Here is a 14,509-nt window from a genome sequence, read left to right on the forward strand (position 1 = left end):
TCCTGCTGTCCCCAGTGGAGGGGAGCTGTGACAGGGACAACCCAGGTGGGAAGAGTGGCCTAATGTTAATCCTTGAGCAGCATCAGAAAGATCAGGGTGAAGGTGGCCAGGCCAACGGATAAGGCAGTGGTGGGATTGTCAAAGGCTGGATTTGGGGGATTTGCACATACAGTTTAAGAGGAATCTACATCCCTTGGGCATTGAAAGCCTTTCATAGATCTAAGTCACTACAATGCTGTCTAGAACCATTGGGTCTGTTCCAGAGGCATAATTGTTTCCAGTCAAGCCTGTCCCCTCAGGCTCTCACCCACCGTCCTTCAGACCTGCTCAGCTCTCTGGGCTGGTGCTTTAAATGCAAACTGCACTGGGCTGGAAGCCTGAAGGGGAGGCAATCAATAGCATCATCATCCTCAGGAAAGGTTTGAAATCCCACCCTAAACTGGTTTTCAGGAACCACTCAGCATTGCCATTGCATACAAGGAGGGTTTCTGAACCCTGTGAAATTTGAGGGTTCCACTGAGTGAGGAAAAAACCATTTGCTGTGCTAGTCCAGCTTGATAGTGATACTGGACATAAAACCTCTTCTCTGGACAGGTGAAGATCCCCTCGCTGATGATCAGAATGAACGGGACATTAACTCAGTGGCTGGAGTCTTGAAGCTGTATTTCCGAGGACTGGAAAACCCCCTCTTTCCTAAGGAAAGGTTTCAAGATTTGATATCTACCATAAGTAAGTACCTGTGACAGCTCTTTGTGGAGAGCAGGGTGGGTAAGAGAAGCACTAAATGGGGGGCAGGCACACCTGAGTCTTGCAAACAGGGGTTTGTGCCGTGAGGAGGGCGGCAGGTGGGCAGTGGGAATTGTTAGGGAAGGACATCAGGAGTGTGTGTTGGCAGTGCTGGTGGGAGGGAGGGGGGAAACATCTCACTGTGGCTCTTCTGAATTCTTCCCAACATCATGAGGATCCCCAGAGCCGTCTCCAAGCTTAGGCCAGGGGGCTGCACGTGCAGCCAGGCTGTGTCCACATCTGAGGGTTGCTCAGGGGTCATTAATGGTGTGATGGGGTGGCTGCTGTCCTGCTCCTGCTGCCTCAGGTCTGCACAGGGACAGTGGTTCCTGTGCCCGTCACCTCTCCACAGCTGTGGCTCCTGGACCCACCGGGGTTTAGCTGCTTTAGCTCAGTGGCTAAAGATAGTGAGGGTCAGGAACTCCTGGCTACTTGCAGAGCTGCCCCAACCCTGGAGTCTGCAGACCTGGTTGTTCTCCACATGTTTGCTGTATGCATTTGCTGTCCCAAAGAAAACTAGAAAGTGCTTTGGGATGAGCAGAGGGAGAAGCTGAGGGGCTTTGGGACTGATGTCAGGGAGAGCCTGGTTGCTTCTTGTTCTGTCCTGAAATCTCTCAGCTCCACATATTCTGCTGCAGGATCAGCTCTCCCAGCTGGGGTGTGCTTCTCTCAGTACCTCGTAGCAATGACATTTATTTATTGGCAAGTTGTGGAAATTATTCCCCTGGGGGGAAGGAAGGAGGCAGAACGAGTTTCAGAAGTGATGGAGGTGCTGCATGCTTTGGCTACAGGGTGACTTTGTTTTACAGGGGAGATGTCGAGGTTGTTTGGGGTTGGGGTGTCTTGGTACGTGGGTGGTTCAGGGGCATTGACTGGGAATGTGTGCTCAAGGCATTTGTTTGGCTTCACTGCTCATGACTCCTTCCCCCCCTTCTGAATGTGCATGCTCATAACTGCTGGGGATCTGGTGATGTCAGGGGAGACAGATGATATCTGGAGGGGACTGGTGCAGGGATGGGCTTGTTCCAGAGGAGAGGAATGTACTCTGGTTTCTCAAGAATGGTTTGTTTATGTAGCAGCTCTAGGAAATTCACTGTTGCTGTTTTGATGTGTAAAACAGCACAGCACACCTGTGAGACAAGCAAAGGAAGCTGGTTCTGCACCAGTTCCAGGCCCTGGACAGGGATTTTCAGCCCGGCTGGTGCTGACTCTGTCTGCCCTTCCCGGGGGGCACAGCCCAGGAGAAGGGGACGGGTCTCCTCTGGTACCAGGACTTGTGCTTGATGATGTGATTGCCTGTGTGCTTGCTTGTGCTTTGGCACTATCCCTAATTAATGCAAATTTGCACAATTTATTAAGCTTTTGGGAGCTTTTTGTTGCAAACAGCATCTGTTAATTTTCTGGATGGTATTCTCTGTCTCTCTCTCTCTCACTTTATTTTTCTCATTTTAGCAAGAATCTTCCTTTTCCTCATCTTTCTTTTCCTGCTGCTCCTGCAACCTTTTGATTAAGGATAGATTTTCAATGAATTAAAGTGCTTTGTTCCCATTAAGAATCTGGCCTGAAGTGCAGCTGACTTTGTGCCACACAGACATGCACAAACAACACAGGCTGTGCAGTCAGTGTCCAGACTAAGCAGAGTGAAGAACTCTTCCTTTTGCTCTTGGGGGCCTGAGGGTTTATGTAGAAGCTCCTCAAAGGCACATGGGCAATAAATGGGTCAAAAGGCCCTTTGTCAGCAGAGTCCACACAGGGCTGTGCCCGTGTGTACAGTGATGATCATTATGCTGTTAATTCCCAGGTTACAGCCAGTCAAAATGTTTTGCTTAGTGAGAAAAGCGAGTGCCTCCAGAGTTTGTTCCTCTGGGTTTCAGAACATATGCCTGTTGTCATAGGGTTTCATACAGTTTGTATTTATTTGTTGGGGGTATTTTTAACTAACATCCTCTTTAGTAAAACCAGACTGAAGAAGGAGAGAACCCACCAGGCAGCAGGATAAATCCATTCCTCAAATGGAAAAATTCCCTAAGTGAAATATTATAATGCTTTCCATCTTGGTACTGAAGCCAGATTTTACTCACAATTATGAGCAAATGGCAGCCCAGCTACATGATATCAGTGATTTTTATTGTGATCAGCAAACTGCAGTTTGAGCCAGCACAAGCACCTCTGTGTGATCCACCCACTCCAGGAGACTCTGGTGCTCATCCTCTGCTTCCTGTGCACCAGCAGCTGCAGGATTAACTCCACAGAACACACAGATAGCTCAGGGCAGGACAGCCCTGGGTCACTCTCCTTCCCATGGGAGGGAGCAGGTTTCTGACAGCAGCTCTGGGCTCTGTGCATCCCTGTGGAGAGAAGTGAATCCAAAAGTGTTGACTCAGCACTGGTTCAGTTAATCTGTTTCCTAGGAATTTCTAATTCCTACTGAGAGCAGTGGGAGACAGGAGTGGAAGGGCTCAGAAGGACCTAATGCATAATCCAGAAGATTCAGATGAATAAAAACCTCATTTAAAAATCTGCCCTAGAAAATCAAGAAGTGCTCCATTTCCAGTGCCACACTGACTCAGGCTTTTGAGGAACGGAAGAGTTGTTGAGGAATGAATTAAATAATACATAAACACTTATTTTAAAAATAAACCCATGGAAATGTCTTTATTTGCTGTTTATACTGAACCTGAATGTATGAATTCCCCTGTGGAGGAGCACTGTGCCCTGTTCTCTGCTTGCACCTTAATGCCAAACCTGTGGATCACGTCTGGACACAGGGTGTTGTTTTTCTCACTTAGTGGGCCACTAGATCTGGAACAGGTCCCTCTGGTGCCATGCTGTCTGGTCCTGAGAAGGTTTTTAGGGATGTGCTTTCTATTCATGTGTTCCAGAAATGGAGAACCCCGCTGAGAGAGTGCACCAGATCCAGCAGATCGTTGTCACTCTGCCTCGGGCTGTCATCGTGGTCATGAGATACCTCTTTGCTTTCCTTAACCAGTGAGTCTGTTTGCCTCTTCCACTGAGCTTTTCCTTGCCCTCTCTTTTGTCAGGGTTTCCCTGTCTTTGGGGCACGAGTGCTTTCTGCTGTTGCTGTGGGGAGCTGTATTTGGTTCTTCCCCAGCCCCCTGTGCTCAGGGCAGGGGGACAGCCCGGTGCTGGTGCCTCCCTGGGCGGTGGGGTTGGTGGTGGTTTTGGGGGTGGATGAGAAGGCTGGCACGGCAGCTCCCTCCCTGTGTGCCTGCAGCCTGTCGCAGTACAGCGATGAGAACATGATGGATCCCTACAACCTGGCCATCTGCTTCGGGCCCACGCTGATGCACATTCCCGACGGGCAGGATCCGGTGTCCTGCCAGGCCCACGTCAATGAGGTCATCAAAACCATCATCATTCACCACGAGGGAATCTTCCCCAGCCACCGAGAGCTGGAAGGGCCTGTCTACGAGAAGTGCATGACTGGAGGGGAGGAGTACTGGTAAGGTTCTCTGCAGGGTTCTTGGGTACAAACACCTTCATCAGGTCAAGAGGCTCTTGCACCCCGAGCCGAGCAGTCCCGATTTAGTACTATCAGTTAAAACTGGCAGTTTAACCAAGTATTTCTTTTTCTCGTGCTGACTCAGCATTATAAACCTCAGTAAAAATTTCAGGAGAAATTCTTTCCAGTATAAATACTAATATTGGTGGAAGATTCTTTCAGCTCTGGATCAACAGAAGTGTATTCAGAGCAAACCAGAATTTTAGGTCCATTTTATCCAGATATCTCCTAGGCTGGAAATTTTGAGTAAAGACACATAGTACCACCATGATCTGCTGGTTGGATGGAATCCCTCAGCCTGAGGTCAGTCTGAACCTTCCAGTTCCCTTTTTTGCTGGAATTCTACTCTCACATTCAGGTCTGGGTTTAACAAAGCAGGATTGATAACACACTTGAACTAATTTCTGTGCAAGTTTTATACATTTCTGAGACCTCACCTTCCCTGACCCTGGTCACCTGCCACCATCCTTCCTTGTGCAGCAGATGATAAAGTGCTAAAGCTCACTATGAGTGAGCAAATGGGACGTTTAACTTGGTGCAAACACTTTGTGTTTGTTTTGCCATATACGAGTAAAGGCATAAGAGCAACAGAACGTGACGTTCTCGGCTGGAGATCGTGGTGGGTTTGGTGTTCTCAGAGGAAGTTCAGAGATCTGCTGTGATGTAAAGTGACCATCTTGGTCTTATGCAAACTAAAAACACAACTTCCAAGTATCTCTGAGGCCAAAATGTCCCCCAACAAGTTGTGTTTGCAGAGTGCCCTGGGAGCAGGGTGTCACTGGTGTGTGACAGTGCCGTGTTCCCTTGCAGTGACAGCCCCCACAGCGAGCCGGGCACCATCGACGAGGGGGAGCACGACAACGGGACGGAGCCGCACACCAGCGACGATGGTGAGCAGGGCTGAGCAGGGCCTGGGTCCCTGTCAGCAGAGCTGGGTGTGCAGGGGAGCAGTCTGCAGAGCTGGGAGAGGGGTGGGATGGGCTGACTGCTGGCAGAGCTGAGCAAGGAGCGTCTGCGCTCCGGGCCGTGGTGCTGGAGCAGGAGGCAGCGCTTCCCGTGTCCCAGAGGCACCAGTGGTGAGGGGCAGTCTGGGTGAACCTGCTGGCACTGCTGTGGGGCAGGGAATGCCCAGCCCTGTGGCTCTGTTCCATGGCAGGGTTTCCTGTGTTGGAAGGGCACTGGGGAGCTGAGCACCCTCTGCCTCCCTGGCAGCTGCTGCCTCAGTGCTGTCCTGCCCTGGCAGAGCACATCTGCCCTCAGAGGGCTGCAGGGAGGAGGAAGGGCTCACCTGGCTGGTGGGGCCATGGGAGCTGGGAATGGCCCAGGGAAGGGCTCAGGGCCTGCTCTCAGCTCCAGGCAGGAGCTGACAGGCCTTGGCAGAGGAAGGTGAAGGAGCTGCTGTGCAGCCAATTTCACCCTTGGGTGGCCACGTTAATGGCTCCAGTTGGGGTTTCCGGGTGATTAACTGTGGGTCGAGTGTAGAGTAGAGGAGCAGCTTTATTTTGTGAATTTACATATTCCCTGTCCCCCTTGCCCTGCACACACTCCCTGCTGGGAGCCCAGTGTTCTGGCAGGGATGTGGGAACCCTCCTGGCTGCCTGCCAGCTCTGTCTCCTCCAGAACATTCCCTCTGATGCCTCTGTGGTGCTCCCAGACACTGCCCTCGTGTGGGGGTTGCTCAGGGTGGGGAAGATGAGTCTGCTGAAGCAGCCTGGCCTGTCCCAGGTGGGGCTGGAATGGGCAGGGGTCTGGTGCAGTGTCTCCCGTGTCCTCCTCCAGTGTCCCCTGCTCTGTGTGAGTTTGCATCAGGTCACACCCTGACGGCTGCTGAGCCCGTGGGCAGTGATGGGGCAGAGCAAGTTTCAATGTTTAATGAGAACGTGGCAGATCTGGAGGAACTGGGCACATTTGCCCTGTTTGGCTTTGTCATCACCTGTCTGCCAGTCTCCAGGTGGGGATTAAAATGATTGGTGTCTCAGATCATGAAGGCACGTTGCTGGCTGGCTCTGACAGTGGCAGGGGTGGCACGAGGAGAAGGGGGCAGTCAGTGAGGTGGTGCTGCAGATGGGTGCAGAGCAGCTGTGTGGCTGGAGCTGGTATCATCGTGTCCATGGGGATCCCCAAAGGGGCATTAGTTGCTCATCAATAATTCAAGCCAAACTGTCTCCAGGATAAGGAAAGAAGGTAAGCAGGGTTTGGTCATACAGCATCTGACACAGCTTGACGAGATCCCAGGCTGGTGGATAATGGGGTTCTGTAACCAAAGGCAGAAAACAGGAGTGTGGATGAGGATGCCATATGCACACAGGGAGATTCCAACTGCTCCCCATCTGGTTGTAGCTGTTTGTAACTGCTGGTAGTTTGTGAGTCTGTGAGAGATCCCAGGAAGGCTAGAATAACAATAAGAATTGATCAGTCTGAAAATAAGGTTTGTGCTCAGTACAAGATGCTCTGGGGATGCTGGGGGGCAGCAGCACTGCTGCTCTGCTGAGATGGCTCTCTAGGGTTTATCTTCCCTGGTGAGGGTTGAGCTGAGGTGTTCTCTTGCTGTGCCTCTCTCCTGTGCAGAGGTGGAGCAGATTGAAGCTATAGCCAAGTTTGACTACATTGGACGATCTCCACGGGAGCTCTCCTTCAAGAAAGGGGCCTCACTCCTGCTGTACCATCGGGCATCAGAAGACTGGTGGGAAGGAAGACACAATGGGGTGGATGGGCTCATCCCCCACCAGTACATCGTGGTGCAAGACATGTGAGTAAAGTGGTAAGGGTTGATCCAGGGTGTTAAAATCATGTACCTGCACAAGCTCCACTTCAGCCACCTAAAATAATGGGTCAGGTTTTCCAAGGTTTAATGACTTCACTGAGAAATCTGAGCCTATTCACATCTCCGTGTATTGGCTCTGATTGTTTCTCTTTGAGGCTGATAAAGCCAAGCATTAAACACTGTACCTCAGTGTGCCTGGACCCCATCTCTCACTGGCTCCCCAGAGTGGTGTGACCCAGGCTTACCACTGGCCTTTCCCTTGTGAGTGTTGACCTGGATTGTTCAGTGCCCACCTGACCTGGGAGCAGATCCCAGGGCCCTTCACAGGTGCTGCTTCTCTTACAAGTGCTGTACCTGGAGTCATTACAATGGCAGCCGCAGCACAGGAGGTGTGGAGACAGGATGGCAGCTGTTTCCAAGCTCCCAGTGAAGTGATAGCCTTGGTCCAGCCCTTTGTTACCAAAGTCTGGAGCTGCTGGAGTGGGGATGTTCAGATCTGTGTGGCAGCTGGGCCCTGGCTCTCCCAGGGACATGGCCCTGTCACTGATGGGATCTCCTTGCCCTAGGGATGACGCGTTCTCCGACAGCCTGAGCCAGAAGGCAGACAGCGAGGCGAGCAGTGGGCCACTGCTTGATGATAAAGCCTCCTCCAAGAACGACATCCAGTCTCCAACGGATCATATCATGGACTATGGCTTCGGGGGAGTGATGGGCAGGTAGGGAAACTCATTTTCCTGTGAGCATGGAGTTGGTCACCATCGCATGTGGGGACAGTCAGTGTGTGGGGTGGGGCAGAATGGAAGGGAACGGTCCAGTGAGCACTGCGGGGTAATATGAGCATGGAGGGGGTTTCATGTGCATTGATAACGGGGATTTAACATGTACAGAGGCTGCAATGGGGCTCTGAGCAGCCTGGTCCAGGGGGAGGTGTCCCTGCCCATGGTAGGGGGTTGGAACAAGATAATCCTTAAGGTCCCAGCCGAAAACATTTTGGGATTCTGTGATTCAGTGCTGTCACTTTCTTGGTGCTGACTGAAGTGTGTGTCTTCCTCTTGCCTGGGTCTTCTGGATCTGAAAGGCTCGAGTTTGGTCTGAGCCGAACTCAGAGCTGAGCGATTGCAGCCCATAGCCAGCTGTGCTGGGGCTGACAGGTAGTGACCTGAGGTGCTGGATTCTTTGCAGGGTGAGGTTGAGGTCTGACGGCGCAGCCATCCCTCGGCGCCGCAGCGGGGGAGACACCCACAGCCCGCCCCGAGGGATGGGGCCTGGCATAGACACCCCTCCTCGAGCAGCAGCCTGCCCCAGCAGCCCCCACAAGATCCCCCTCAACAGGGGCAGGATCGAGAGTCCTGAGAAGCGCAGGATGGCAACGTTTGGCAGCGCGGGCAGCATCAATTTTCCAGACAGGAAGGCCCTGGCTGATGGCCACCCCCTGAGATCAACCTGTGGGTCCACCCGGCACAGCAGCCTTGGAGACCAGAAATCTCTGGAAGCAGAAGCTCTTGCTGAGGTGAGTGTTGGGAAGGGACCAAGAGACTAAAGGGGAGGTCGCTGGGGAGTGCTCAGAGCCCCTTCACCTCAGACACTCAGAGTTACGGTGCTGCCGTGGTGTAAAGGTTAAAATGAGCAGCCAACAGCTTGTCTGCTGCCCAGCTGTATCTGTTGGTGTAATGGAAGATACTGCTCCTTATACAATCCTGGTGTCTGCCCAACAGTAGGCAGAAATGTTGGATCCACCACCAAAAGGCACTGGCAGCTCCTGCCTCTGCAGGGAGGGAAATGCTTTATCTCATAAGGAGCGCAGGGGGGAAACTGGATTTGCCGAATCAGTTTGACTGGACTGATGATCGCTGGGGAAAGGTGCTGCAGTTCTGTATTGGCTCTTTGTTGCTGTGACCTCAGAATGTGAGTCTGATCCCAGTGTGGTGCCTCCATCCATGTGGTGCCATTGGTGTCACATTAGGCCATCAGATCCATGGGGCTCCTTTAATTCTTGTGACCCCAATGTAGCTCCAGGTCCCTCTCTCTGCTGCTGGCGGGAGGCCTCAGCTAGGAATCAGTCAGGTTATTGTGAACCTGTTCACATCCCAGAGAATGGATCTTTCAGAGAAGTGGCTGTGGAATTCTCTAGCACTTCAGAGACCACCTTTTTCAGGCACAGCCCCCCCCATTGTGTCTGAGCAGCTGTGACTGGGGCTCAGGGGCTGGAAACCTGTGGACAGGCTGTTCAGTGCCCCCAGTACCAGCAGTTTGGTTCGTGTCAGGAACAGCAGCTGTGGGATGGTGGATGATGCCCAGGTGGAGTGGATGGCTGCTGGGAAGCCAGAGGAGAGCGGGTCATGCTGTAGCACAGTGCTGACATCCCTTTGGCATTCACAGGACATCGAGAAGACCATGAGCACGGCACTGAACGAGCTGCGGGAGCTGGAGAGGCAGAACACAGCCAAGCAGGCCCCCGACGTGGTCCTGGACACGCTGGAGCCCATGAAGAACCCCCCGATGGGCGCCGCCAACTCGGAGCCGGCCAGCCCCCTGCACACCATCCTGATCCGGGACCCCGACGCGGCCATGCGGCGCAGCAGCAGCTCCACCACCGAGATGATGACCACCTTCAAGCCGGCGCTGTCGGCCCGGCTGGCCGGGGCGCAGCTGCGGCCGCCGCCCATGCGGCCGGTGCGGCCCGTGGTGCAGCACCGCTCCAGCAGCAGCAGCAGCTCGGGGGTGGGCAGCCCTGCTGTCACCCCCACCGAGAAGCTCTTCCCCAGCGGCTCGGCGGATAAATCGGGCACCATGTAGGCTGGGGTGCGGGGACCGCAGCGGGAGAACCGGGGCCCGGATGGCGGGAGCGGGGCCCGACACGGCAAAGCCTCTCTGGGCTGAGCCGGGGGTCAGAGCCCTGCTGGGGGGAGCCTCTCCAAAAGGGAACACATGCATAGCCTGGGCCTGGTGCTGTACATACGTGTGTGTGTGTATATGTACATATGTGTGCACACACCCTCTCCATGCAGAAACACTTCCCGAGCTTGCAGTCCTACGGCAGGAGGAGACAGCGGGTCTGCGTGTCAGCACTGGAGAACACATGCTCTCTGTAGGAGTATATATTAAAAACAAAGTGTACAGAATTCAGTGACTTTTTAAAACAGTAGATTTACCTCAGAAACTGGCTCTGAAATGTCCTCTCTGGAGATGGTGGGTTGGGCTGGGTTTCCCAGACTCTGTGCACGGGTGGAGGCCCACACCGCAGCAGCCATGCGTCGAGCAATACAAGCCATCCTGGAATTTAGTTTCTGCACCTCTTGGCATTTAAAAAAAAAAGGGATGGGGATGCAGCGGGGTCTGTTCACTACTGGGTTGTAGAGAAGAGCTGGAAATCCATAAATGATGGTGTGTGTCCAGCCAGCTGGAGTTTGTTCAGTCCTGAATCCTGAGACGTCTTTGTGTGCCTGTGACGCCCCGGGCAGCAGGGACAGAGTGAGCTGTGTGCCGTGAGTGGGGACAGAGCAAGGTGTGCACCATCACCTTCACACAGGAGGAGGATGCTGTGCTGCACTGGGGCCATGGAACGCTGCTTTTCTGGAAGGTTTCAGAGTGAACAAGGACTGGTGACAACCCTGTGGTAAAGTATGGAGTAACTAAACAGTTTGGAGATCCTTCATCTCCCTTTCCCCGCACACTTTTTTTTTTTTTTTAATTAATAAGAAGACAACCCAATGGTCTCTCGACAGTCAGGTGTAAGCAGTGAGGAGGCTTTGGCACCACCATGTTCCTCGGTGTGAAGCTGCCCAGCGGCACAGGGGGGTCTCAGTTCAGAGTGTGTCATCCTGCATGAGAAGCATGAGCCATATTTGACCGTGTCAAATGCAGAACCGATCTGATGGGTGACACTTTGCACTTTCTGTACTGTACCATATAATACAACTGTTTGAGTTATGCAAAGGAATCTACATTTTGTTTTACCCAGAGAAAAAATATGCAGAAAGCTGGGGATTGCATGGTCCTTTCTGATAATCCAGACTCCGCTCTAAGCGCTGAATCCAAGACGTTCTGTGCTTCTCCTGCAGCTTTTCCTTGTACAGATTTCCATGCAATGCCCCATGGTTTGATTTGGCACTTCCCCATGGTCATGTACTAATGGCTCCTTAACGTCCATCCTTCCTCCCCGCTATCTCTGACCCTGCTGCTCTGTCTGTGCCTGGGCAAAGACGCCCACGAACCCTCCTGCCTCACCCAGCAGCCACCCGCCCCTGCCCAGGCCTTTGCTTTGTCTCCCCTTCATCTTCCTCACCTCTCCAGCACCACTGCGGACCCCAGCTCTGCAGGAGGAGCAGCTTGACTTCCAGAAGGTGGTGGAGGCACCGGCCAGGGCAGCAGAGCCCACTGGTCCTGCTAGGGCTTGTTCTCAGCCTGGGAGCTCACCCTCATGTGAGGCTGCCTGCACCTCCATATGTGCCCTTCTCCACCTGCCCCTCCACGCCTGCACTTCCATATCCATACCTGCACACCTGAACCTCCATATCTGCCCCTCCACACTTGCACTTCTTTATCCATACCTCCCCACCTGAACCTCCATATCTGCCCCTCCACGCCTGTGCCTCCACGCAGCGGGCACGGAGTGGGGTCACAGACCCATCGGGACCGGCTGGTGCCTGTCCCTGTCCCGTGCCCAGCGCACGTGTCCCCTTGCCCCCTGCTCTGCCAGCCCTGTATATATTGCCCTACTTGCTTAACTGCTGGAAAGTAACTGTTAACCTGTAAACTGTAAAAAATAGGCTAAGATTAGATAAAAGCCAATGCCACTCACCAAATCTTTGCACTTAGTAGGTAGCTCGATGTAAAAATAAACCCAGTAATAATAATAGTAACCCTGAAGGGAAGTGAAGCCGCCGGCGCCCCTCGCAGAGCCTGGGGGGAGCAGCTCTGCCCGTGTCCCTCCCTGTCACGTTGGCAGGGACTACGGTGTGTGTGTGCTTGTCTGTGAACGTCCTTGGCGTTTGTAATGACCACAGTTGGTTCATGTTGGTGTTTATTTCTCCATCATCCCCCTTTCCTGGCGCAGGCCCCGGCCCGGCCTAGCGCAGTGGCAGCAGATGTTCCACCAGGCTGGGCTGCTCAGGGCCGTGTGCTGGGAAGGGAAGGACCCATTTGGCACGAGCGCTGTGTATCTGTTGCCAGTAATTATTATTTTTGTTTCCGTTTAGTTCCTGGAGAACATTCACTTTGCCAGTTTCCTTTTTTTTAATATTATTTCCAAGATGACTTGAGAGCAAACCTATGTTCACTAGGGGTTTTATTTCCTCCCTTCTTACTTTTGGAGATACGGTACAAGTTCCAGTGTCTTTCTATTAAATTATTGCCTTTCGTTTTCCTTTGTTTTGTTTTGTTGTGGGTTTTTAATACAGTTGTTTTCTTATCTTTAAGTGCCTTTTTGAGCACCAGAACAAACAGTTGGAGTTCAGGCCTGGGAGCTGTACACACATGGGTTCGTCTGGGCAGTTGTGTTGTGCTGGGGGCGATTGCTTTTAAAGCCCTTCCATTTTTCTGTTTGATGAAAAGGGAACCAAGACTTTTTGTTGGAGAATAAACTCCCCCTTTGTAATACAGTATTCCAAGTGTAGTTTTAACTACTGTAAATTTAAGGGAAGAAATGTATTTTTCTGTAAGCGAACTTGGCACAAAATTGAGCCACGTACATTGTAGGAGCATCGTAACTGGAACCTGCTCATGGTTTGTGAGTAACCAACCCTGACCCTCGGTACCGCCCCGAGGGCACAGACTGTGCGTGGGCCGCAGAGTTCACAGAGTTTCCCTGTGCCAGCCCAGGGCCGGGAGCGGGGTGGGGTGTGCTCCTGCCCCCCTGCAGCACCGTGGGCGAGGGGCCGCGCAGCCCCCGGGACCCCCAGCCCTGAGGGGGGCGGCTGTTCCTCTGCTGTGCAGAGCGAGCGCCAACCTCGGCCCGGCTCCCTCGGCCCTGCCCCGTCCATCCCGTGGTGCCGGGGCAGTTTGGCCCTCGCCTGCCCTCACCAGGGCCCGGCATGGCCCGCGATGGTGCTGACCAAGTGTGATGGTACCGCAGCAGCCCCTTCCCTGTACAGACCCTCAGCGGCGCGCGGTGCCGGGGCGGCGATGACAGTGCACTTTGTTCCTTAGGCTGAAGTCCCCTGGTAGGTCGTTTTTGTAACCCCGGGTGTGTCATTTAACTAGCGGTGTTGTGGTTCTCGGGGGCGGCAGTAGATGTCCCGAGTCTGATGTGCTTCGCGTGGCTGGGCCGTGAGCTGTGGTGGGGACGGGGTTGGTTACGCCGGGCAGCCGTGGGAGACTGTGGCTGCTGCCCCTTGTACCGGTCATCCTCCTCCTCCCCGGTGTTGTCTCTGTAACGTATGGTGAGATGCCGTCAGCTAGAGTGTCTGAGTGGGTCCTTGTGTGTGCTGGTGATGCCATGTAGATGAAGCAACTGGTTGGGTGTGGACTCATCCTGTTGAATAAACTGCTTAACTTTTCTCAAAAACGCTGTCTGTGATTTGCTACCTCTTGCCTGTGCCTCTTGCCCAGCCCTTATCCCACAGCCCTGGCCAGAGGTGGTGGCCAGGGTGTCCTCCAGAGGCCTGTGCCACAGCCCGAGTCCCTCCTGTGCCGGCAGGCAGCCGTGGTACCAGTGGCCACATCTCTGCTGATCCTGTAGCTGCTCCCCATGCCCATGGATGCTCACCAGCTGACTTTGTGTGTCCTGCTGCATGTGTTTGGATGGGCCACCCCGAGCTCAGATGGGCTCTTTCTTCTCAGCCCTGGGCCTATGGTGCAAACACGCAGGGGAGAGGGACGTAGGCCGATAGAAAACCCACCCATCAAACTCCAAGGGGTGAGAATTTGCCTATTTCCATTAGCATGGCCAGACCTGTGCTGGTCTGTGCCAGCCGAGAAATGTCCCCCCGTGTTGGGAACCCCCTGCCCTGGCACTGGGGACACATCACACAGGTCTGGGAAGGGGACCATGCCCGCAATGCACAAGTGATGTCAGACAAAAGTAGATGTAAAAATGAACTTAAAGGCAATTTAGTGCTCACTCTGTGCCAAATGAGACAAGAGCAATGACCTCCCAAAAGGGAGGACTGAGCAGCGTGGTGGCAGTTGGTCCCCAATGGGAACCCCAGGCCTTGGGACAGCCCACCTTGGGTTTTATAGAATCAACTGGAGCCAGGTCAGTGACATGAGAACTGCAGCGAGCACAGGACATTGTCCATCACAGCCCACTCCACGCTGGCTCAGCCCCGCAGTGTGTCTGCTGTCCCGCCAGGGAGGTGCCCAGGTGGCACAGCCCTGCCCAGCCCTGCCAGCCCCTATCATCACTGCCTGGTCACCACGCCAGTCACCCCTCAGCCGCACTGCAGCTCTAACCCGGGTCATCACCAGATACAGTAAAGCAACACTTAAACAGCTTT

General features: G+C 53.6%; 1 protein-coding gene and 1 long non-coding RNA gene across 5 annotated transcripts in view; one reads left to right on the top strand and one right to left on the bottom strand.

Moving 5' to 3' along the window:
• The window catches only part of SRGAP3 (SLIT-ROBO Rho GTPase activating protein 3), a 575,259-nt gene that overhangs the window by 95,562 nt on the left and 465,188 nt on the right, over positions 1-14,509 (top strand). For 3 of the 4 annotated variants that reach the window (XM_064667088.1, XM_064667087.1, XM_064667089.1), the window contains 8 exons: positions 595-729; positions 3,669-3,774; positions 4,022-4,249; positions 5,120-5,199; positions 6,878-7,058; positions 7,640-7,789; positions 8,256-8,583; positions 9,453-12,438. In XM_064667088.1, the coding sequence (XP_064523158.1) occupies positions 595-729; positions 3,669-3,774; positions 4,022-4,249; positions 5,120-5,199; positions 6,878-7,058; positions 7,640-7,789; positions 8,256-8,583; positions 9,453-9,869 (1,625 nt within the window). In that variant the 3' untranslated portion in view covers positions 9,870-12,438. Of the gene's footprint in view, positions 1-594; positions 730-3,668; positions 3,775-4,021; positions 4,267-5,119; positions 5,200-6,877; positions 7,059-7,639; positions 7,790-8,255; positions 8,584-9,452; positions 12,439-14,509 lie in introns of those variants that run through there. The other variant, XM_064667090.1, reaches the window with a different exon arrangement.
• LOC135420103 (uncharacterized) lies at positions 10,201-13,913 on the bottom strand. Its single transcript, XR_010433348.1, has 2 exons — positions 11,632-13,913; positions 10,201-11,575 (listed from the first exon to the last, which is right to left on the bottom strand). It is a non-coding gene; the product is annotated as an uncharacterized LOC135420103 (long non-coding RNA).

The sequence above is a fragment of the Pseudopipra pipra genome, chromosome 11, assembly GCF_036250125.1.
Source record: "Pseudopipra pipra isolate bDixPip1 chromosome 11, bDixPip1.hap1, whole genome shotgun sequence".
NCBI classification, from domain to species: Eukaryota; Metazoa; Chordata; class Aves; order Passeriformes; family Pipridae; genus Pseudopipra; species Pseudopipra pipra.